Below are 26074 nucleotides of genomic sequence, written 5' to 3'. Positions count from 1 at the left end.
GTTGAGGTCTTGCTGAGAAGGTTGTTCTTCAGGGGACCTGCAAAACAGACACCGTAAGCTCGTCACTGAGAAGGGGGGGGGGGGGTTCCTCCTTGTGACCACCCTCCGGCGTGAGAATCAGACTAGATTGCTCTGAATATAAGTGTATATTAAGAGATTGCTAGATAAGAGAGATATCTGATGATGTCCTTACCATTCGAAGGTGTTGGAGTATTTATAGCCGAAGGTAGGTTCCCTAGAAGGTACAGCCGGCTGAATAGTATTCCTGTTCCACCAACAGTGGATTACGCACAGGCCATGCTGGTTGGTGGATAGGCTACGGCCAACAGTAACAAGGTCGGCTGTACACTGTTCCTTGACTGCCGGCTACGCACTGTTCCACCAACTGTAGGCTGCGCACGTCCCATCGTAAGGGTTGGTGAGTAGGCGGCGGCTAATAGTGACAAACAGTACTAGAGGGTGCTCCTCCTCGTATTGTTGTCTGTGAGCTGTCACCCTGTGATTGGTTCATGGGCTGTTCTGGTCAAATTGTCTGTTCTGCCCATACCTTAGTAGGTATAGTACGAAAAATCTTCCAGAAGCATACGGACTGGCTCATTTAGGCGGGAGTATTCCTGTCTTGCTCATTCCTTCATGTGACTACTGAAGTAGCTAATGCCTTGTGCGTGTAGCCTTGCTGTTAGTGCGGGTAGCCTTCCCTGATGGCTTGTATCCGCAGCTGCGGGAACAGGCGGGGTACTTCACCATTGGGAGGCTTTCCCTGCGGGTACAGCTGGCGTTCTACGCGTAAGGTTCTCTGAGCGTGGTGGGTCCCGCTGGAGCAGTTGGTTGTTGCGCAGACGTCCCTGTTCAAGGTGAGTCTTGCGGGTCCAACTGGGCTCTGCTGGGACCTACCTCTTCAGGATGTATACAACGAAAGCTCACACCAACTCATCTAGTTGAATTTATATCTCTTTCTTTCTTTTTCATCTTCTCTTAATAATGCTTGGACGTTGACTTGACCCCGATGCCATACACTTGGTTCGCTCATGAATCCGTCATCACTCATCACATATACAAAACAGAATAAATGAATACTCCTATTTCATATGATCATATTGGCCAACCTAATTATTAAGATATCACCTCAAATTTCATGCATATCCACTCGAGTTTATGTAACTATAATAATAATAATAATAATAATAATAATAATAATAATAATAAAAAGACATCTATATTAAGTGATGTAATTTTGGGAGAATCAAGCTAACATATGAAAAACAAAACAGATACACATATTCAATGTTAGATGATTTGATATCTTGAGAATCGTACATGTTTTCAAACACAATATTATGTAAATTACGAAATTCTCAAATATAGAATCGTGTAATTTAAACTAAACATTACTTGCGTATTCTATAAGGATCTTAAACGTACAACTGCATAGTTTTAAGACATAATTGTTAAAAGTTATTTCAAGAATATGAAAGCATCTATACAAGGGAAGAGAAATATTCCATACTCTTTTAGATGGCGAATGGAAAAAACACGAAAGATTTAAGATTGTAAATGTAGTTGGAAGCATCTAGAAAGCTGATGAAAAGTTAAATTATAGATATTATACGTTAAAAACATTTTGACAAGAGGGTTTTAAGCATAATTAGGTCATTCTCCTTCACTCTGTATAATGTATGATTGTGTCGTTTATGTTTTTTGTTACATTTTATAATTAGAGTCATCAAAGTATAATTTCTCATTAATCTTGTAAGAAAAGGAGTTAAGTTGCCTTATAAAACTATCACAATGGTGCTTATAAATACGAGTCCATCATTGTAATCACATAAATACGAACAAATAAAAATCAAGCAAAATAAATGAAAGTAACCGGATAATCATTTTGACCAACCTAAGAGAGTGTTTGGCTAAGCTTTTAGAAAGTGCTTATCGGCTTTTCAAACAACCAATAAGCCCAATAAGCTATTTGGGTATCACTTTTCGTTTTTACCTTTTGTTATGGGTTAGACAATTGTTATTAAAAAGCCATGATTTCCGGTTTTTGCTTTTAGAACATCAAATTACAAATATACTCAACATTCCCTTTGCATTCATCACTCACCAACCTGTTTTTTGTTCTTTTTGGTACTTTACTTAAAAGGCTATACTAAACACTTTTTAAAACACAACTTATTTGCTTATTGGCTTATCCTACTACAAAAGCTAATTCACACACTTTTTTTATAAATTCTTTTCGAAAAACCATAAATCAATAAACACTTTTGAAAAAAATATTAAAAATTTTGAAGTTAAATAAGCGTAGTCATACACCATATAACTATCAAAATAGCACCCTAAAATTTAAAGTATAACCACTTAAGTTCTTGCAAAATGTATAAGAAACTAGGTTTGAGCCCCCCCGCGTTGCGGGGGTGGGGGGAATTTTTTTTTTTTGAATTTGTAGTCACTCTGAACTTACTACTTACAAACTTGATGAGCTTTGTTAAAAAACCTCCTGCTTAGTTGTGCTATCCGAATTTTTATTGATCCCGTACCTTAAAGAACGCAATAGCTAATTATTTTCAAAATCAACCAAAAGCATGTCAAATTTATTTCAATCACATAACAAAACTCGTCTTCATGAAGGCACTCATCAAGCATGTTGCAACCTATCAAGAACAATAAAAACCAAAAACAAAAAAAAAGGACAGCTTATTGAAGAAAAAGCATATCTAAAATATGACCCTAAACGTATGTCTACATTTGTCTAACAAATCAAACAATGTCATTATTAAATTTTTCAATTTCACTTTTACAACCTAAAATGTGGCAGTTAGACCCAACAACCCCAAAATCTAGCCGTACAGCAACTGGCGTGCGCAATAATTAGAAGGTCCACTTGGTGTTTTATAAGGATCGGTTTCAGAACTACGTGGTCAATTGCTCAAGTTTCAGGTGAGCTACGGGCCTGTCGGATTTAACTTTTCCATAAAAAAAACAAATTTAAAACCATTAACAAACCGTAAACTATTACTGGATTGGATAGGACCTGGAAATGTTTTAGGATCTGTTTCTCCATGTGTAACGATCACGTCCTGGCAGTTTATACCGACCATCTGTGTCGTTTATCCTTTGAAGAAAACCACATCAGTAGTTGTTGTACCGTCTGTCGGTGATGCGTTCACACAATAGCTGCTGCAAAGGAGTTATAAGTGTACTAATTTCAAACATATGTTGGTTGTCTATTTCAATAGTACCTTTAAACTAAACTTATCATCATCAATCAATATTTGTCCCTGCTTTTCTTGGTTCAGAAATAACCAATAATTTGAACAGAAAGTTAAGTAAATTAGATAAACGGTGTTTATCATAAAAGGTTTAGAATGTGTAATGTAATCAAGCAATCTTCAATCAATCAATCAATCAATCAATCATACCCAGTAAAATCCCACCGACAGCAGAGCTATAGGTAGGGTCTGGGGAGGGTGGGATGTAGGCACACCGTACCTCTATCCAAAGGAATAAAGAGGTGGCTTCCAGAGAGACCCTCGGCTCTAAGAACATGTGTATGAAGCAAAAAAAGGAAATCAAAGTTTAACAGTTATATAAAAAACTACTACTAATTATAATAATATTAATAAAAAGGTCACAGTTTAACCGCAATATAAAGCTAATAATAATAATAATAAAATATGTAAGGGAAATACCATTATGGTATGTGACCTAAATAAGTTAAGTCTAAGCCCTAAGGTATTCAATTCTCTCTAAAAATCCTTAACTTTAATTCTACTTCTCCACGAATTCCTATCCTCAACCATGTCCTCGGAGAGGTTTATGTCTATCAAATCATGCCTAATCCTCTCATCCCAAGTCAATTTCGGTCGTCCTCTACCCCTCCTCCCTTCTATAGTAATGTTTTCTACGGATCTAACAGGATTCGTCGTCTGTCTTCTCTTTACATGTCCAAACCATCTCAATCTCCACTCTCTTATCTTGTCTGCTATGTTCGCCACCCCTAATCTCTCGCGAAGCACAACGTTTCTTATTCTGTCTAGCCTTGTGTGCCCACACATCCAACGTAGCATTCTCATTTCTGCTACCTCCATCTTCCGCACTTGTGCCTTCTTGATGGCCCAACAATCTGTTCCATATAGCATTGCAGGTCTAACTGCCACCCTATAGAATTTTCCCTTCAGATTAGTCGGGAAACTCTTGTCGCATAATATACCTGTGACTGCTTTCCATCTACACCATCCTACCTGAACTCGGTGGGTCACATCACTGTCTAATTCCCCATCGCTCTGTACAAATGATCCTAAATACTTGAACTTCGTTACCTGCGGGACCACCTGCCCTTCAATTGTGATGTGTGCGTCTTCACTGTCGTTTATCTCACCAAAATCACAGTGTAGGTACTCCGTCTTAGATCGGCTAATCTTTAAACCTTTTGTCTCTAAGGTTGTTCGCCACTCCTCAAGCCTCATGTTTAGATCTTGTTTTTTCTCAGCAAGTAACACAATATCGTCTGCGAACATCATGCACCACGGGAGAGTCCCCTGAATCGACTTTGACAACTCATCCAAGACTACTGCAAAAAGAAACGGGCTCAACGCTGACCCCTGGTGAAGACCTACCTCTACAGGAAAGAAATCAGTATCCCCCACTGGCGCACGGACACTTGTTTCACTCCTGGTATACATATCCATAATTATCTCTATGTATTTCCTGGGCACTCTTCTACCCTCCAAGCACTCCCAGAGCACCTGTCGTGGCACACTGTCGTAGGCCTTTTCTAGGTCAATAAACACCATATGTAGATCACGCTTCTTCTCCCTATACTTTTCCATTAATCTTCTTATAAGGTGTATTGCCTCTGTGGTGGAACGCCCCGGCATGAAGCCAAATTGGTTGACCGTAACCTGAGTTTCTCGTCTAAGTCTAACCTCAATCACTCTTTCCCATAGCTTCATAGTATGACTTAGTAGTTTGATTCCTCGGTAGTTACCACAACATTGGGCGTCTCCTTTGTTCTTATAGATAGGAACTACAACACTGCTCCTCCACTGGTCTGGCATCTTACCTGATTTGAGAATACTATTGAACAGAGTAGTTAACCACATGACTCCTTCCTCCCCCAGACACTTCCACACCTCGATGGGTATGTTGTCTGGGCCAACCGCCTTAGACCTTCCCATCCTCCTAAGTGCGTCCTTCACCTCTTCTCGTGTGATCCGTCGGCAGTAGCAGTTATTCGATTGTTGTCGATGAAAGTTTGTGTTGTCATGTTCTTCTTGGTAAGCTCTCCCATTGTTAAAAAGATTGTGGAAGTAGGTTTGCCATCTTAGCTTGATGTCCTGCTCCTTGACCAGTACATGCCCATCTGTATCCTTTATGAACTTCACCGGTCCTAGATCTTGCCTTCTACGCTCCCTGGCTTTGGCAATCTTAAACATAGCATGTTCCCCCTCTTTTGTTCTTGTGATGGCAATATATTAGCAATGAACACCAGTTTTGGGCTAACCAAAAATTCAAAAGTAAAAATCATAATAAAATATGGGTTCTTAAAACACTGAATGAGCATGACACAAATAAACGGTTGAACAAAAATATGCTCATGGATCGAATCTAGGGCTCCTGGGATTCAATAAGTGTTTGTAAATCAAGAGTTTGAATTTCGTTTGATCTTTGGTTCCCGAGTTGAAACATAATCTCATAATTTAAGCTTGTCATCTTTTGGGGTTGTAAAAAATTAAACAAAGCATTTCAGATGCAAAATATTATTCAACAAAACAAAAGTAATTATCTCCAAAACACCATAGACAAAAGCCCGCTAACCTCAATACGGAGAGTACCTGTCACCAATACGTAAGCTGAAATAACTCCGAAGGAACAATCGCCGCATATGCAAGTGGAAGATATTCCAAGCTGGTAATAGTGGCCTGAAGCGCCACTTTCAAAATCCACCCAGCCAAAAATTGAGCAAAACCATTAATCCTTAGTGCGAAATCAACCCTTCATTTTTCGATCAGCAAACAGATAGCTGACTTAGAATTGACCGATCAAGCTCACGCCATATGACCTCGATGTTGGCTCAATAAATCAAATCCGTTCGGGATCAAACCGTGCCCACACTTGAAAATTTTAGAATACAGATCATCTATCAAGTTATAAAAAAAAAAACTCAATTTCGATTCTGCAACATTTTTTAATCTGTAAAATCATCTCTAAATAAAGTTAACTTCATTAGATATATCATACAACCAAATCGAGTCGGAGTACGATTGGACAGATAAAGACATGTTTTTGGTTTGATTAATAAAAATGCATTAGTTTGGGAGTAGGGCATATTAATTATAAGTGTCTGGTCTCCCCAAAACATGAAATTCAATTTTATTATGCACTTTTCTCTGGCAATTGGTGAAATTCGAGTAAAGGGTAGATAAATACCTGATTACAAAATGGACGAAGGAAGGTCAGCTGTAGAAAGAGAAGCACCACAATATGAGCATAGAAACAACCGGAGGTATATTGACTTTAAGAAGAACCCTACCTGCAAACGAATTCAAAAAAGAAACCCTAATCAAAGGTAGGTTATCTCCTAGCCATACCTGTGTACCTGAGAACAGAGAAGGAAGCCAAGGAAGATGAATAACGGTTGATGACGACGACCTCCGATTAAACGATTGTTGCTGTCCACCATCGATTCCGTACAATCACTTTTGTCATGGAGGTGAGTTACACGTGGGGTGGTATACAATATCAACTGCAGGCTGTACAGCTTGGTATGCACCAGAAACTTTACAATTGTAATATAACTAGAATTTTGACCCGTGCGCGTTGCGGCACAAATACGTGAAAGGATTAACATTAATGTATTGTATGTACACAACCTCTGTATGGATTAAAGTATAAATTTGTTCACATTAGTTCCTAATATAATCATTAGTTGCAGAATGTGTTTTAGAGCACCCGTGCAAGATGTCACTATTTATGTGTTTGTAGCACGATATATATTTCCTCACCCTGTATTAAGAAAAACAACTGCAGTCACAGAGTATATAATAGTCAAAACAAGTTGGGTTGCTCGGCAAATAAAACAATAAAACATAGTTAATTACCTACTGCTATAATCATATAATTCACATCCAATTCAACTTCGTCGGTAAAAAAATCATCACAGTAGAGCTTTAAACTACAAATTACTAAATTTATTAGTACTTAAAAGACAAAAAAAAAAAAAAAAAACGGTTGCAACTTGCAAGTATCTTACCTTAAAGTTCAAGATAAATCAAAAAGCCATATGCACCTTTCATATCTTGGAAGCACTCCTACCAAATGCAATTACTTCATATCTTAAATGAATTTACACATACATTGTTACTACTTGTATTGTTTGTGTCACTCTTTTTAACACCTTAAAGCATAATTAAACTTCAAAGTTCACAGAGAAAATAGATATGAAAAAAACACCATAGTTCCATATAATCTGAAAAATGTTAATTTCCAACCCATTTGACTGTTAAGCTTTCTACTGCTTGTTTCTAATTTGAAATGGCACTCAAAATTATTTTGACCACAATCTAAACTTTAATTATAACGCTTTCATAAAAAGACTAACTTTTAAGTACACATAGTGATAGACCGAAAACCGACCCGACACCGGGCTAATAATGAACATCAAATTGAAGTCATTAACTAATTTTCGAAAAACATAATCAAAACTTTTCAACTTAACTATAACAATAATTTTTTTTATCAAACTTATAGAATTCCAATTAAAAAAGATACTCAACTATATGGAATAATGGAAGCATGTCTATTTTATTAGGTTTTATCATTAACGGGTCAAATGGTTCAAAGTCATGTTGAATGTATTCGAAAGCATAAAACCTTCTCAAGTCTCAACTACGTTATCGAAACACTTTAGATTACTAAAATTAATATAGTTTGAAAAGAAATACCAAAGTAAAAAGAGAAATGGCAACACAACTATTCATCTGCTTCATCCTCACCACCATGTAATATCTTTGGCTGAATTGTTGTCAAACCCATGCTCCTATACCTGCACTCATACACATAGCTTCAAATAAGCAAAAATTCTACAAAACTTGGTTCAAACAATATCAATTTGTGAAGCTAATGTCATCTATATATGTCAATCCTGAACCTATAGTCTAAATTAAGAGTTATTGTCCTTCTAAACTAACTCAAAACTCAATCCGCCATGGAACGGAAGCTAAAACACACTCAACTCAAACCCTAATCTGGAAGTTAGAAACTTACCATTCGATATGGCCAGACTCTCTTTTTTATCTTGCCGAAATCAAAAATCAACGTAGGCAGGATCATCTGAAATCGAAATTGAAATTGTCGTAAGCAAAAAAGGTGTTGACTGAAATAAATAAATATATATTAACAAAATGTACAAATTCATTAGCAAAAACATTAAGCATAATGAATGGTACCAAAAACATTGCACAAGGTACACAAAAAGATGCAAGGAACCAAGTGAATAGTAAAGAGTAGAGAGGAACCATATCTCAAAATTGTAATATATATAATATATAATTTATAACAAAACGACATGTGTATTGAATTCATATGATTTTATATTTACAGAACATGTCTTTCCAAAAGCATTCACATAAACTACATGATTTCAAATACATCATCATGTAATTTAAACTATTTTTCATGTGCTTAAATTGTGAGTTTCAAACTAGGGTGAACTAGTAATCATAGAAAACAAGACGGGTTGGGAGGTTTTGGCTTAAAAACGGATTCAGATTAGTATTGATATTGAGCAAAATAAGTTCAAGTCATATGACCCCCTTTTAAAAGATATCGGCTAGAGAGGTTTAGCAAAAACAAAAGTTGAAATGAGTCGTTTGAGAAAAAATATATATAATCAATATACATATATTTGTTGTATTTATTATATGGTTAGTGGTGGCAATGGGCGTGGATGCGACATCGGCAATGACGATAGTGATGGTAGCGATGAGTTGCTGACAACAACATACAGGTAGTGTTAACTAATTTAAACCATTTCTAACCTAATAAGAGCATCCATAACAATAAACAACACATCATCTCTATATCAACTCTACATTTGATTCCAAACTTTTCTAAAATTTTCATGTTAAACGCCATTTCCAAACGCCACATGCAAACGCCCCCCCCCCCCATCAACCCGTTTGCTTCTTCCTTGGTCCGTGGGTGTCACGTCACTTCAGACGAGCACCATAAAAATGCTCAAAGTTTTATAACAAACGTTTGTTTAATTTGAGTAGAACTCAAATTAACCCTTTTATGTAATTTGAACACACTCAAATAAACTCATATATTTCAGGATAATGTATTAAAGATTTCCATTCAAAAAGAACACCTACTAATAAGAAGCTAGCATGCCCATGCAACAAAACACAACCAATTATAGAGCCGATAAATCCCATAAAAACAAATAGATATTATTATAATTATAATCATTGTCTTTAAAACAAAATTCTTTTTTTGGGTTTCTGTCACCGCACTCCACGAATCTGAGAGCCCTGTTGCTATATACTATGTCAGACTATTTTGTCTTAATCAGATTCATGCTGGCTTTAGAGTTTGTCCTGATAAACTATACCGTCGGCTACCACGTGACAGTTGCTGTGCTGCCACAAGAACAGAACTCTCGTATGTAACACACGGTGAGATTAAAATTCGGGGTGAACTCGAGATTCAAACCGACAACCTTTCAAGGCATAGCTCAAATATTTCATTTACATATCCACCCAAGGTAGAACACAAACACACCCTTGTGTGTTCGTCAAACCAAACCCAGCCCTTATTTATTTCTTCTCGGGTATTTAGCAGCGCACACACACACACCCACCCACCCCTTTATTTGTTCCTCAAACCAAAAGCTTAATCGAAAAGAAGACATGGCAAGAGACAACAATAGCTGTCTAGCCAAAATAGCCGCCGGAGTCGCTATCGGCGGTGCTGTTGGAGGTGCTGTCGGTAATTTCTCTAAACCCTAATTACTGACTCCACCATCTATTACTTTACTCTGTATTATTCAATTCAACAGAGGGATGATAAATTGATTTTATTCATTCTTCCATTATTGATTGATTAATTGTTGTTAGAATTCCAGAGATACAATTTCCCTCTTTTCTTTTCTAGGGTTTCCTTTACTGCCTGACCTGTATTATTATTATTATTATTATTTTATAATAACAATAGTGATAATGTCATACGTATCGAATATGTTGCACGCATCGGTTAGGTAGTTTAACCCCTAACAAATATGAAAAATTCAATTTTGATTAACTTTATACATGTTTTGATTGGTATAAATAAAATTAGTCTTCTGCAATTCAGTTTTATAAAACTAAGTTTTATATCGCATATATATAATAATAAATGGGCCCGGAAAGACGACCCTGCACTCTTTGACCGACACATTTTTTTTGTGCCCCCTGTAGAGAAAGTTTCTGGATCCGCCTCTTCGATTGTTTATTCGTACAGATTCATTTCAATTCACTAGATTCTACCCTGAATCAAAACCCTTGGATCATTTTAGAACCCCCATCCCTAATTAATTATTTGCTCTATGATTGATTTGCTACTTCTAGGATTCAACTCTTCTCGTGTGACATTTTTTATTATGCTTTTTAAAATTGGTGTCCGTTTCTATCAATTGGAGACCTTATAATTGTTTGAGTTATTGACCTGATTTTTGTTTCATCTGTATGATGATAATAATACATAGGTGCTGTGTATGGAACTTACGAGGCTGTTCGCTACAAGGTACCATCTTTGTTTTTTATTAGTATTCTTATTGGTATCTCTCAAAAGAGGCGAGCTGTTGAAATTTGAAAAGAAATAAACGCAAACTACAATTTTATAAACCAATGTAGTGTATGATTTTGTGAAACTTAATCCCCGACTCTCCAAAATTCCGATAGTTTTGTTTCGTTTACTTAAATACGTTTCGATAGTTGTCAATAGTGCTCATAGCACTCGATATAACGTTAAGCGTAGCATATCGTCACCTTCCCGCTAAATTTATGTAGCGACGCAAGAAATAGCGGTACTTTTTTATTAAAACATAAATATGGATAGTGATTAAAAGGGTACTTTTTTAGTGTTTTTAATTTCAGGATTGAGAAAGATCGTATTTCCATATTTAAAAGGAAACTTCTTTAGGTTTTTTTTTTGTTTCAGGACTGAAAAATGAACTTATTTTCTTCCGTATCTGCTGGATTTTTGATAAAATATACATGTAAAATATTCCTAAAATTTTCTTCTAGTGTATCCCTAAACTTGAAGCACTCGTTATATCATCACTATCGCTACGCAGCGTATAGATAGGTTGTCTACTTGTCGCTATCGTCCGCTATTCGCTATTGACAACTATGGATAGGGGCTGTACTTTTATTTCAAACGGGTTGAAAGGGTATATTTAAACGGGCTGAACAGGCCAAAAGTAGCACAAAGTATATGTTAATGCGTATAACCTTCGAAATTCAGTTTATTTAAAAAGTTAGATAAATATGATAATGATATTTTCACAAAATATGTTATAAAGTTAGATGAAAAATATGGTAATGATATATTTTGAATAAATATTGTCGTCACTCGTATCATCAAATGATCTGTTACCTAACCTGCTCATTATGCCACATCCAATATATTCTTTAAGTTGTTTTGTATTATACATATACATATACCTATCTGTATTTGTTTTATAATTGAAATTGAAATGTAGGTTCCTGGACTTATGAAGATCAGATATATCGGACAGACAACACTTGGCAGTGCTGCAATTTTTGGTCTTTTTCTTGGTGCTGGGAGCTTGATACACTGCGGGAAGTCCTACTAAGAGAGTCGTTTGGATATTTGAAACAATAAAAGTAAGCGTAGATGAATTTTAAGTTTTTGTTTGGGATGCAGAATGGTGTGGTGCAGTCATTTTATTATTTAAAATTTGGTATGTGTAACTCTTTGCCGGCCTGATCTTTTATCATTTAAAACACTCTTTTGCATGATTTTGAATCTCATAGTTAGTAAGTAACAAGGGAAGGGGTTGAGTTATATTTTTCATGTAAAAGGCATCAAACTTAGCCCGAAGATCATGCAACTGATTTATCTAAAATGAGTCAAACGGGTTGTTGAGGGTTCACCTCGTAAAATATTGGTGATGTTCATTACAATACCAATGATATAAACCATTTAACTCATGTTAGTGGGATTTTCCTACATTGCAGCCGGCATTCGACCAGTATTGGTGATGTTCATTACAATACATTGATATAAACCATTTAACCCATTTAGTTTGTTTTTTTTTTAACTATTTATACAAACTAAATTTGAAGTACATATAATGATATAATCAAATATTGCCCTAAGTCATTATGAAATTAATCAAGATGTGTTAACAGTGTGTAAACATGTGTGGTTTACCCATACTACATTGATTATTTAGGTTTAAGTCTTTCGAATTCCATAATTGCTTTAAATAAACAACGTAGTTGTTTAATCAAAGAAAATCAATAAGCATATATTTGTTTTAAGAATTTGAAATAGGCGTGTTAATGATCTTGAATTTGAATCACTTTTTGCTCATTTAAATAAACGCACAAACATGATCAGTTATGAGTTTAATATAATATAAGTGTTGAACTTAAAACTTCAAAGTTGTATACCACATACCAAAGCATTTCAAAATTCCAAACACTACTCATACAAAACACTATAGCCGATACATTCATTGCACATACATAGACTACTCATACGAGTTTTTTTACCTTATACTTGTCATGGTCTTTTTACAGGAACCTTGTTCTCCCCATGGTCTTAAGACATGAACCTTGTTCTGCCATGGTCTTTTTACACGAACCTTGTTCTCACCATGGTCTTTTTACGCGAACCTTGTTATCGCCCTAGTCTTTTTACGCAAACCTTGTTCTCGCCATGGTCGAACGTCGTTCTCGATGCCTTCACACACCATTTCTTGTTTGCGTTCATATCGCGTTCTTGTGTAACCTGTTTAATTAACCACCTCCACCCGTCCCAAAATATTGTTAGCAAGCCAATGTTTCTGCAACATACCACACACAAAGAAGGACCCAAAAATTACTGCAACGGCTTGAGACCTGATGAAGTCTACTTCTAGACCTGTACAATACATGTAAGATGAATATGTTGACAAAAGCATACCATTATGAAGCAACGTTGACAAGACTTTTCCCTTGTACTTGTTAAGCTCAACGTCTTTGACTTTTTACACCTTTATATGATTGTTCAACAGGAAAATAAATGGCATAAACACAAAATTGAGAAATTACAACTATTTTTAGAGTTGATAACTTCATATGAAAAACAAGAATCCATAGTAAAGAAAGATGACGGTAATAATTACAATTATAATAAAAGTAGCTTAAATGTTTCTTGTATACATGAACACTCTAACTAAGCCTAGACAAGAAAACAAATAAGAGATTTATAGTCAATATAGAAACATGAAAAATCAAACAAACAAACAAAGAGGTAAAATGAAAATGTGCATGTACAGGAACCGTGGTGGAGAATTAAAAACAAATAGAAATGGGCCGTCAAAGGACCTTTAAACCACAGTGAGGCGTGTCCATCATGGATAAAGTGAACTTAGAATGAATCAATGTGAGGAGACGGCTGTGGTTTTGAATTTGAATTTTGAATTTTGAATTGTCGTGCAGACAAGGGGGAAACCTAAAATTGGATTGTTAATAGGGGTACGCATGGTTCGGTTCGGTTCACTTATTAACATTAACCGAACTGAACCGAACCGATCGGTTATCGGTTATTTTCGGTTAATTTCGGTTAATAACCAATATTAAATTTGGGTTAAAATTTTGCTTAAAAAAACACATGAAATGAAGGTATCACTTAGGGATGAGAGCGGGACCGTACCGGTACCGACCGGTCCCGGTCCCGAAAATCGCTAATTCTTGGTACCTGTACCGAAATATTCGGTTCGGTACCGGTACGGAACCGGGACGGTACCGGGATTGAAGGTAAAAATCGGGAAATACCGGTACTGTCCCGTACCAGTACCGAAACTCAAAACTTTGGTACCGATTTGGTATCGAAGGTCCCAAATCGGTACCGATTTCGGTTCGGTACCGGTACCAACCGGTACCAGTACCGATTTTGCCCATCCCTAGTATAACTAAATGAAATAAATGTATAAATATATGAAATTGAGATATTAGTACATGAAATGTGGATATAAATACATGAAAATGTTAGTTTTAAACTACGAATACATACAATACATGAAATATAGGAAAAAATGCTTGAAAATACATGGAAAAAATGAAGAGTTTGGTGCGGTTTGGTTAATTCGGTTTGGTTTCGTCAGTTTTTGCTTCGATTTCGGTTAACGATTCAGTTAATGCTCACCCCTAATTATTAGACCATGCACTAGTCAAAACTAGACACACCCAGACATTTTACGTCATGTGTCGTATAGTAAGCATTTGGCAAAACGCCACACAAACCAGCTGACTACGGAAAAGAGTTTTTGTGAAATGTCTATTTTGCCCGTTCTATGTATAGCATAGATCAATCAATCAATCAATCAAGCCCTGTATATCCTACCGCATAGCACGCTATCAGTAGGGTCAGGGGAGGGTGAGATGTAGACAAGTCTTTCCTTTATTCGTGAGAATAGAGAGGCTGCTTCCGGAGAGACCCCGAGCTAATCAAACAAAATATATGTATAGCATAGATATAGATAGAAAAAGAATAGAAAAGAAAAGAAGAATTTCATTTCGTTCCCCAAACAAAATATCAAGAAGACAAGGAGAGAGAGATCTCTCTCCATCTCCCTCCTGGTTCTCTCTCTCTCTAACCCTAATTTTCGGGTATCATAAATTTGGTTTTGAATTCGATGCTAGATTCTCGTCTCTTCAATCCATTCAATTAATTAGGTACAAATTCCTCCTTCAAATTTGAGGTTGACCTTTATAAATAATAAATAATAAATATATATTTTGTACATGTAGATACAGGAAACTATATATCGATGCCGGGAGGAGATCGGAAACGAATGAATGAAGCCTTAGATAATAATAAGCATTTAGACAAAATATCGACTCTCAGGGGGGTTTTGAATAATAAGGACAAAGACAAGCAGCTGTCTTTACCTTCTACATCCTTCCAACACGATGATCTTAACAACACCAAAAACCACGCCCAAGATGGTTTCTTTCTTTGTTTTCCCCTAAATTTTATGCTTTTTTTACCTAATGATTTATTCCTACGTTTTTTTTATGTTAGATGTATATAGGCACACCTACAACACACTAAATGTTATGCCTTTTTAATACCTAATCATTTATTACTACATTTCATACGCCCTGTATAATGTAGTACGGACCTTTGATATGGCATAACTTTACTGAAACTGACTAACGTGACGATGCTGTGTTGTGTCAAAAGTCACATGACTCATATAATGTAAAACTTTGCTTTTTAAGGCCTTTATGATGTGACAGTTGTGTGTTGTGTTCTATGCTATCAATAGCGGTGCTATAGGGGTTATCGGTCCGGCGGTAAAATAGAGGTCGAAATATCGGTCCAAATAGCGGTTCCGATATTTGCGGCGCTGTTTACCGCTATTTCGCCGATATTTGGCCACCGATATATCGGAAATAGCGGTGAGATTATCAGTTTAATATTTTTGACCCAATTGTTACTTTTTTTGGCTCAAACTGTAAGCCCATAGCCCAATTTCATTATGATTATTATTGAACGATCAGCTTATTGCCCTAAAAATACCTCAATCGCTGCCGATGCTTATCTCCGATACCTGTTTCTTCAGCCGCTGCTGATGCTTATATATATATGGCTTTCGATTAAGTGATTAAATCATGTCTTAAATTAAAAATATTGTTACTTTGTGTTTTGAACTATTGACTTTTATGATTTTGGTATTAAGACATAAGTATTATTATTAGATAACTTTTGGTGCTATATATATATATATACCGCTATCCCACCGCTATCCCACCGCAATAACCGATATCTCAGATATCGGTCATTGACCGATATCCGCTATTTTTTGGCATTAACTGCATAGGTTGTGTTAAAAGTCATACGGGCCCATATGATGTAGACGTTTGCTTTATGCATATAGCGTGACATGTTCGTGGTTTTTAAACGTCATATGTATGATAAACATGGTAGTTTGCAGATTTTGGGTGGTTTATGTATTGCGTAACCCAACTTTTTGGAATGTAGTTTAAGATGGATGCTATACGCTCATAGTTGGTAATGAAATTAAGGGCTAACGCATAAATACTAATGATTTTGTTTTGTTATGAGTTATGAGATAAATCAATCGTCAGTTGCGTGTAAATGTTTTAAAGTCGTATCATTTGTAAGTTGTGATTTGTTTGCAAGAAGTATGACCATGACACGTGGTTTGTGTTGCAGGGGAATCTGAAACAGACAGTGAGGAGTCTGATGTTAGTGGTTCTGATGAGGATGATGATACTTCTTGGATTTCGTGGTTTTGCAACTTACGAGGAAATGAATTCTTTTGTGAAGTTGACGATGAGTACATTCAAGATGATTTTAATCTCTGTGGACTAAGCAGTCAAGTTCCCTACTTTGATTATGCACTCGATCTTATTCTAGATGTAGAGTCCTCTCATGGTAAACCTATTTCCACACCGTTATTAAACATTTCTTATTGTGGTCAATTGCTGGTTTCACTTATGTCTATACAAACAGCAGATATGCTTACTGAAGAACAGAATGAACTTGTTGAGTCAGCAGCAGAGATGTTGTATGGTTTGATACACGTTCGTTACATATTAACTACCAAGGGAATATCTGCAATGGTATAATAATTAATAACTGTTTGCCTTTTTCGTGTATCATGCTTTAAAAGTTCGTTACTTTATCTAATTATGTTCTTGAAATTTTGTAGTTGGAGAAATACAAAAACTATGACTTTGGACGCTGTCCAAGAGTTTATTGCTGTGGCCAGCCTTGTCTTCCTGTTGGTCAATCGGACATACCGCGATCTAGTACCGTGAAAATATACTGTCCCAAATGTGAGGACATCTACTACCCGCCCTCCAAATACCAAGGCAGTATCCTTACCTTATATATCTATGTGCTTATTTTATAATATTAATCGTATGCTGATAATCAGTTTTCTATAATGTTTTCGTGAGTTATAATGCGAGTGTGACTAGTGTTTTCCTTCACTTGCAATAGATATTGATGGTGCATATTTTGGAACCACTTTCCCTCACTTGTTCTTGATGACTTATGGCCACTTGAAGCCACAAAAAGCAACACAAAGTTATGTCCCGAGAGTGTTCGGTTACAAGCTACATAAACCATGATCGTGGGGTTCTCCCGCAAACCATCTTGCTTGACATATTGAATATCTTATTGCCTCATTTTCATGTCTTCATAAACTTGAGGTTAGTTAAAGCGGTAGATATGTCCAAAGAAAGGTGGAAACTTGATTATTTGTCAAGTAGTTGATCGTTTTCAACATATGATGTTAACATGGTAGTTGCAAGTAAACTTTTTTTATTTACTTTTTTAAGTTTATATGGAAATTCACCTGTAATTGTAGTGGTTAGTTTCTTTGCCTGACGTGTTAACTTTTGGGAGTGTTGTTTAAATGACATGTTAAATGACATCTGTGATATTTTGATTATCAAAAAGACAAGATATTGCTTCTTGATGTTTCGTTTTTGTCGTAATTGGTTTATGGTTTTTGATATTGTGGTTTCAATGAAGTAGTGGTCCTTTTGCGTATTAAACTTTTAGGTTTCCAGCTTAAAACTGATCTACATAACACGTGATCTCTTTTTGCTCATACCATCTAGTTATACATCTGTTTTGAGTTGGATGCCTAAAGATTTTATATGGCAGGCACCTGTGTTATGTAAAGTTTATATTTTATATGACAACAGTGTTCCTCTTGACTCATTAAAGTGAGTTTATTCATGTCAAAGGAAATGTCTTGCTGACTGTAAGTAACTAAGTATGAATGTATGTTATTGTGAGTTTGTGATTATTAATAATACTGAAGAAAACGAAAGATAGAACTAGCTTCTTTTATATTATGGATATTGACTTGTTGAAAGCTGGGATGAAGTTACAGGTTGGATGACTTCTGGTTCGCTTAGTCCTAGCTCGAAACAGGCAACTCACTAGTTATATGGGAACTTAATGTTTATCCTTTTGTGGCTCTGGCAAACTTTATTCCATTCTCGGTCTGTGTTGAACTCTTTCCATTTACAACTTCAGCTGTAGTCTACTTATTTTGGTACTAATATATTTTTTTACCAAAAGAATTGAATTCGATTTAGACTCTTTGGTAGGGTTGCATATTCGCATTATGTAGTTTCACACCCTACATCTCTATAATGGGATTCGTATTTATAGTGTTTCCCCGATCTTTAGCAATGGATAGTACATTTTTAGAGCAAGTTGCCTATTAAGTTAGCGATTCTTCGTGAAGATATGTGCCAATAGGATGATTCGTATCTATAGTGTTTTTTACAAATCTTTAGCAATGGAAATATATTTTGAGAGCGAGTTGCCTAGTAAACTAGCGAATCTTTGTGAGGACACGAGCCGATAGCAAGATTAAAACCTGCCTAAATCTTATCGACTGTTTGCATGACATGTGTCAAGTATGTAAACGCAAATCTTTTTCGGCTGACTTGTATTCTTTATGATGACCGGTATACAGTAAGTCAGTAATGGTCCCTTGACTTGAGATTTTGCTAAATCCGGTTCTTTTGCTGCTCACATAAGTTCTACCGACTCATTTAATTATCTTCGGCTTGACCGATGCCATGTTCTTCAACTGACTATGATTCTATGAAATATGTTAGTGACTCAAGGCTATACCTAGTGAAATCTGCCAAATGTTCATATGCAATTTAGTTTGTTGATGATAGATCATAATAAACATTAATATTCTTCAAAAATATTACACTCATGATAGGCTTGATTTTTTTATATATACCGTTGGACCCTCTTTAATGTTGAATTATAAAGAAATTATTACCTCCTTGACCATCCTCGAAAGTCTGATCAGTGAGTAGGGTTAACATCTGTTCTGCATGTCCAATGAGAAGATCCGCCAACGACATATTTCCTACTCAAAGATACCCTTACATGTAAAATAGAAGAAGAAGAAGAAGAAGAAGAAGAAGAAGAAAAGTCACATGATATATATATATATATATATAATATACAAATATTAGTACAAACATCTACAAAATATAAAGGGAGATTTAAGCCAATGATGTCCGATCCAACTTGTCTGAGGTGGGAAGGTTTACTCACATTGGCAAAGTATAATGATAAAACGGATAATTAAGTTTGAAAATTGGCGACTAACCAAAAAGTTCTAAAATGGCGACTAACATTAAGTATATGGCACGACCGGCTAGGTCAATTTTGTAGTATAGTGATAGAATGGATAATCAAGTTTGAAAATTGGCACCTTCTTAAAAACGTAAGAGCTTTATATTGATATTTACCTATTTTGTTATAAATATCAGTAAACTTATTTGAAGAAACACTAAGTTAATATTTGACGTATTCAAGTATTCTCCGTGACTTTTACAACCTTGGTTCCACTACGTTGGAATTTTATTGGATAACCGAGATTCCACTATGCAAAACAAAAGGACAACGTTTAGACTTGGAGAATAATGAACCTGAAGACTCTGAACCCGGGGAATATGAGGTCGTTGGTGACGAGTCTGATGAGAAGGAAGCTATAGAAGATGTAGATGGTGTTCAGGAAGAAGATGGTAATAATTAATATACATGAGATAGAAATGGAAGGTCTTTTGGAGCATGAGGATGAAGAACATGAACATGTTGACCTTGCAGATGCTGATGAACAAGAACACCATGAAATGTTCAAACAAAACGAATTTGAAATCTTTGTTGGCGGTTTGGATAAAGACGCTACCAAGGAGGATCTTAGGAAAGTGTTTGGTACAGTTGGAGACATTTTTGAAATCAGGCTAATGATTAATGCTCAAACAAAGGATTTGCATTTATATGTTTTGCAACTGTAGAGCAGGCAAAACACGATTGTGTAGAGTTTAAAAGCCCTACGGTATTTACCTCACTTAGTTACAAACCGGTTTTGGTAAAGTTTTGAAAGTCAAACCGTGTCTTTTTGACCACCAAGTTCCAGGTTCATGGGAAACAATGTGGTGTTTCACCAAGTCAAGCCAATGATAGTATGGTACACTTTTTTGGGTAATATGCATACGCAAGACATGGATCAAGGAAGATGTAAGTAGTTTAATTGATAGATTTCTCATTGATTAGTGAAAGTTAAGTGATATCAAATGCGCTTCCAGTTAAATGAAAAGTTGAAAACTTATGGAATTGATATATGGAGGATTTGACTTTGGTCGAAGACAATAAAGCCGATTGAAATAACCGAGGTTTTGCGTTTTTGGAGTTCTCGTCTCGTTTAGATGCTATAGACGCATTTAAGCGTCTGCAAAAGAGAGATGGTACGTTTGGTGTCGATCGGCCCATTAAGGTTTCTTTTACAGATTCTTTCACTGACTCTGGTGTGACGGGTGAGATCATGGCTCAGGTAAATTTGGGGCCTGTTTTGAGTTTAAACTTGTATCACCGGGCGTGGTTGTTTGCTTTCACTAATTTTCTTTTGTTGTCTTGGCTGTTGCATTATTGTTTCTTCTGTTTCAATTGAGGATGCCATATTTGATATTGACTGTGTTTTGACCAGGTTAAGACTGCTTTTCTGGAGCGCGCTGCCGGCTTCTTAGAACGAGGATCGAGTGCACGTGACTTTCCTACAGGCCGAAGAAAAGATTATGGAACACGTGATGCAGCTCTAACATGTGCTAAAAGCCTAAAAGTGTTAATAATGAAGAGCTCAGAGACTGAGAAAACAAAGATAGTTTTTTTAGCACATTCATTTGTGTTCTTACGTTTAACTTTAACTGAACAAACAACCGCTTAAACGAACGTGTTTTCTTGTTTATGTTCGTTTGTTAAGAAAATGAACGTGTTCGTTTGTTAACATTCTAAACAAACAGTTTATGAACATGAATGAACACTTACCAAAAGTAAACGTATTCCCGAGTTAATGTCTAAAATACCATAGTCATTACATCCAATAGTTCAAAAGTAACTAAAGATATCCAAAAAAAGGTTTTTCAAACACAAAATTCAAATTGATTCTAAATTAATGTTAGTAATAAATATATTTGAACCAACATTTTAATGAATGCATATAAACGAACGGACATAAGCGAACTTTTTGCCCGTTTGCTTGCCACTTTATTGTAATCGTTTTGAGTTTAATGAGAAATATTTAAGCGAACGCAAAATGAATGAACAAGACGTATTCATGTTTGTTCGTTTAATTAAATGAGCAAAAGGTTGTGTTCATGCTTGTTTGTTTATTAGATGAACAGACATAAATGAACTTCCCGCCGAATGATTCACTAAACATTCAGTTTGTTTACAAACTTACCTGTTCGTATTTGTTCTTTTCAGCCATATGTATTGTGTTATATAGATTAAAGTCCAGTCCGGGCCAGATTGTCATGATCGTTTCAGAGAGGCAACGTAAAACCCGTATCAGAGTCACGTGGTGATTATCGACCGAGTCGTCCTCCTCTTGGACCTGCTAGGGGCCCACCGGCCCAACCCGTACCACGTAGTTTACCTCCACGAGGAGGTTCACTGCCTGTTGTTAATCGTACAATTAGGAGGCCTGTTGCGCCCTTGCCACCAAGATTAAGGCCCACAAGACCTGTGGCTCCTCTACCACGGTCCTACGATGGGAAGCCAACCGGGTATAATTTATTAATCATAGTGAGTTTTTATCGGTGTAAATTAGCAATAAAGTTTTTTAAATTTTGTATCACATACAGTTCCTTCACACTCGAAAAATAGTTTAAAGCGGGAATATAGCCGATGCGAGGACCTCCCACCAAGAAGCCGAACGGTTGCTGACTATGGCCCACCTCGGGCTGCCTTAGAACGATATCCGTCTTACTGAGACGAATACCATCTGAGTCGTGGGCCCATCTACCCTGATCTTCCTAGAGTATCCTCTCAGCCATCATCAAAGAGAGCTTAGACAGATGGTTGCAGTTATTCAACAAGGTATGAAAGACCGCCAATGAGTTGCTGTGGAAACCCTCCCTTGGGATTATGGTCTCGTTCCCTTGGTCAAACTGTCCATATGCTGCATATAGTGAGGTATGATCTAGTTTTCGAGTATAAACCATGAACCATTGATCAGTTCGGATAGTTTCAAGCTGAACTGCCAACATATTATGTGATAATGTTGTGCATTAATTGGTGGAGACTTGGGAGATCAACTGTAGAAGGATATGGCAGGTGCAATCGTTCAATGTCTGGTCAGGAACTCAGGATACTCGTGGTGTTTATAGCAGCAGCCGTCAGGGCATGTCGTATGACGCAGGCTCTTACAGTGGTAAGTACTCATCAAGCTATGGTGGGGATCACGTTTCTCGTGGCAGGACTTATTCGTCATCAATGTATTCTGGTGGAAGTTCAGGCGGCAGGGGTAACTTGGGATCTTACTATTGAAGATGTTGCAGACAGAGCATCAAAACACATCTAATCCATAATTCACCTACAAACACACTTAAAACCATAATAACCCGAACACTTAAAACTCGCAAACCACTTATAAAACAAACACTATGTGCCCATCAAAACACATCTAATGCATAATAATACAACTATATATTAAATAAACAAGAATCACAAGATCAAGAACCCTGTTCCAAAACATTTGAATTACACAACAAAAACATCAAGGTTCCAACTTTAAACCACTACCATACCAAATGAACACATCAAAACACAAACTTTAACCTCATGTTCAAGATTCGGGTGCAACCATTCCCTTAACCTTCTTCTTCTTCCTCCTCTCCAAAACCGTCTCCGATAACGTTTCCCACATCTTCTGCTGCGTTTCAAGAATCATCTCCGTCCGCTTCATCTCAGCTTTCATCCGCATCGACTCCAGCTCCCTCGCCATATCCATCTTCATCCTCTCCATCTTCACAAACCCGTCCCCTAATCTCTCTATTGCCGCCACCATTTCATTCATCACATCCCCATCACCACCACCACCACCACCATTAATCCCATCATTTTCAACTTTCATATACCCGTTTCTCGACCTATACCGCCCGCTAATCGGCGGAGGCAAGTCATCAAATGATCTTTTATTATTCGTTTCCCGACCCGTAACCGCTCCGGGATTAGAAAACTTAATCAGGACACCGTTTCCCGAACCCGCACCGAACCCAATCGAACCCGAACCCTGGTACCGTCGATTTACCGGCAAAGCAATCGCTTGTTTGATTCCATTCGGATACAAACAAAACCCATCACCATTCCCATTCTCATTCTCATCATCATTATCATCATCCTCTTCCTGATTGACCCGATCAACAACCCGATCATTAACCGAAAGCCCTAACTCCATAGAATCCATTAAATTAAAGTGAACCCAAGCCGACGGGTTTCGGTGTCCTCTATAGTTAGGGTTAGGGTTTCCAATCCGTTGAATCTCGGATCGGTACCGTTTCCTAAGCTTCTCCATCTTATGCCGGCACTGAATCGATGTCTTGGGTGTTTGACCTGACGAAACCGGGCACCGGGCAGCGACGCCGTCGGCGACTTCTTGCCAGTGGTTGGCGCGAAGGTTTCCACGGCAAAGAGAGTACCATTTATCACGGTACGATTCAATTAAAGCAACGGTCTCGTCGTTGGACCAGCAGGGTGGAGGTAGACGGCGGGAGGATGATGGTTGGCCGGAGATTGAGAACAACGGCGATTGATCCATGGTGGTGGTGAGGAGGAGGAGGCATAATAATAATATTATTAGGGTTAGGTGAAGAGATGATAAAGGTAAGGTGGAGGTGCGGCTGACCTGGGGTGAGGTGGCGGGGGAGGCTAACGTGCGCCGTGGGTAAAGTACGCACCGAGACAAAATCAATCAAGGAAGTTGGCCGTCGGGTTTTAAATGGGATTGGGCCGTTGACCACCGGCGCCTGGTGGTTCGGGACTTGGGCGGCGGCCTTTCTTGGTGCGACATTATTAGAGATTAATAAATTAATAAGTCATAACTGAGGGCTATAAAGAAATGTCATTTTATATAATTCAAGTGCATGTAAATTATTATTACCTTTTTTTAAGTGTGTAATTTCCTCTTTTTAGTTTTAATTTCTCACGAATAGTTTAAATGGGCTATTGATCAGTAGCGAAGCTTTGACTGAGGCACCTGAGGGGGAGCTCAAAAGGTATACAAAACTTCATAAACAAGGGGGGCCGATCTCAAATTTTCAGCTGAAAAAGGCTAAATTCACACTAGGTATAAAAATTTACGACCGAAAACATGTAAATTTACACTACTGCGCAAAAAAACAGGGGGCGGGGCCACCCCGGGCCTCAATGAAGCTTCGCCAGTGCTATTGATAAAATTTATCAAATCAAAGTACACCCACCTTCTGAACTGGAGAAAACCTTCACACCTAAGACCAACACATGTGAACACTTGTCCGAAGACACGACAATGCGATGAGGTAAAATCCGCTCAGTTCAATGATCGAACTAGCGGTCGCAACATATTTGTCTAGTCTTCCATCATTACAAGGTGCTACCGAAACTAAATGGTGGAAGCAAAATTGAACCAGGGTCACTTGAAACATCATGTCTCTTCATTACCGCTCCACTACTGGCTCATTGGCAAATGCGTATTTTCTTATGTTCGAGATCCCGTAACTTAAAATATTTTATATAATTGCTTTATTTTGGACATTCATAGAATGAGCCGAGCCCTTTATAACTTAAATCTTACATAAACGTATATGACTGAAACCATGTTTTCTATTATAATCTTTAACTTAAGAAGGGAGCAAACTGAATGTTAGCTTTGGTTGATAATACATGATTTACACGGCTCCTTTAAAACAATTTTTGTGTCTTCTTAAGACGAGCGCCTATGTCTCTCGTGGTACAATAGCTGGAATAGTAGTCAGAGGCAAGCACCCTAATTTGAGCTAGTGTCGAAAATTTTGAGTGTACAATCTTTGTGTCTCAAATATGGTATTAAGTGTGCAATCGAAATTTACAATTGTTCATAATTGCTCTACGGTAACCAAGCAACAATAACCATGTTGCTACCCATTAGCAAGGAACGAGTAGTATAAAGTGAACTCATTAGGAACTTCATGCTAGAAAGAGCTGCCATTAGCTACTCTTTTAGTATCATACAACACTAAAAAAATCCATCAACATGAATAGTGATTTTGGCACTAACTTCATTGTAAAGAAGTTCCTACAAGTGCTACTACAAACCAAGCACGTCAGCATCAAGTTACTAACGCCCCGTTAAAAATAACAGTGGTTGTCAAGTGGATCACAATGATACAAAGCATAAAGTGGGTTACGAACATTTTTAAACATGGTTTATCACATTTTAAAATCCAATTCGATTGAATTCAATTCATCAAGTCTTTCTGTTTTGCGATATACACGTTTTGATAGAATGAAATAACCAAGAGTCCCATCTATATGTTATTATGTATGTGATGCAATGTGCAATGTTTAATTTACTCATATATTGTTCTATAAATTTAATAAATATACATTAGCTTTAAAGATTAATTTTGGGATCATTATATTCGTCTACATATGAAGCTTTTGCATCAAGACAGAGGCAAACGACAACAAGGTGCGATGCACGCCCTTTCTGAATAGCAAAACCATTTAGTTTTATAGCTAGCACTTAATTATCTACATAAGAGCACTCACAATGGAGGAAGCGTTGATTACAGAGAAAGGAAGGGAAATGAGGATGTAGAAAGTGGCTGGTGGTGACTAGTGAGGTGGCTTTGTCAAGATTTGTTCACAGCTGTTGGAGGTGTTCAAATCGATGTATATACTGTGTGAAGCCGGTAAGACGATGTAGAAATTCTAAAAGACCATATACTAAACTAATGTGTGTAATATTTAATTTCTTTGATAA

General features: G+C 37.0%; 3 protein-coding genes and 1 pseudogene across 3 annotated transcripts; 3 read left to right on the top strand and 1 right to left on the bottom strand.

The window, feature by feature from the left end:
• The first annotated feature begins 9800 nt into the window (after positions 1-9800).
• LOC143585058 (uncharacterized) lies at positions 9801-12082 on the top strand. Its single transcript, XM_077066938.1, has 3 exons — positions 9801-9987; positions 10742-10779; positions 11741-12082. Exons 1-3 carry the CDS (start codon positions 9909-9911, stop codon positions 11852-11854), a joined length of 231 nt encoding a protein of 76 aa, XP_076923053.1. The 5' UTR covers positions 9801-9908; the 3' UTR covers positions 11855-12082.
• A 2949-nt stretch (positions 12083-15031) lies between these two features.
• Positions 15032-17646, top strand: LOC143585057 (putative casein kinase II subunit beta-4). The gene is made up of 5 exons (XM_077066937.1): positions 15032-15218; positions 16453-16674; positions 16753-16862; positions 16952-17117; positions 17245-17646. The coding sequence occupies exons 1-5, from the start codon at positions 15041-15043 to the stop codon at positions 17373-17375; spliced, it is 807 nt and encodes a 268-aa protein (XP_076923052.1). The 5' UTR covers positions 15032-15040; the 3' UTR covers positions 17376-17646.
• A 2198-nt stretch (positions 17647-19844) lies between these two features.
• On the top strand, positions 19845-22063 carry LOC143585067 (uncharacterized; annotated as a pseudogene).
• A 671-nt stretch (positions 22064-22734) lies between these two features.
• LOC143585074 (uncharacterized) lies at positions 22735-24045 on the bottom strand. Its single transcript, XM_077066947.1, has one exon. It carries the CDS (start codon positions 23888-23890, stop codon positions 22919-22921), a length of 972 nt encoding a protein of 323 aa, XP_076923062.1. The 5' UTR covers positions 23891-24045; the 3' UTR covers positions 22735-22918.
• Positions 24046-26074: the final 2029 nt, after the last annotated feature.

Source organism: Bidens hawaiensis, unplaced genomic scaffold, assembly GCF_021521415.1.
Source record: "Bidens hawaiensis isolate Kalapana, Puna unplaced genomic scaffold, B.hawaiensis_p1.1 tig00033545_1, whole genome shotgun sequence".
Lineage (NCBI taxonomy): Eukaryota > Viridiplantae > Streptophyta > Magnoliopsida > Asterales > Asteraceae > Bidens > Bidens hawaiensis.
Note: the sequence above shows the minus strand (reverse complement) of the source record. Positions and strands in the feature narration are given on the sequence as shown.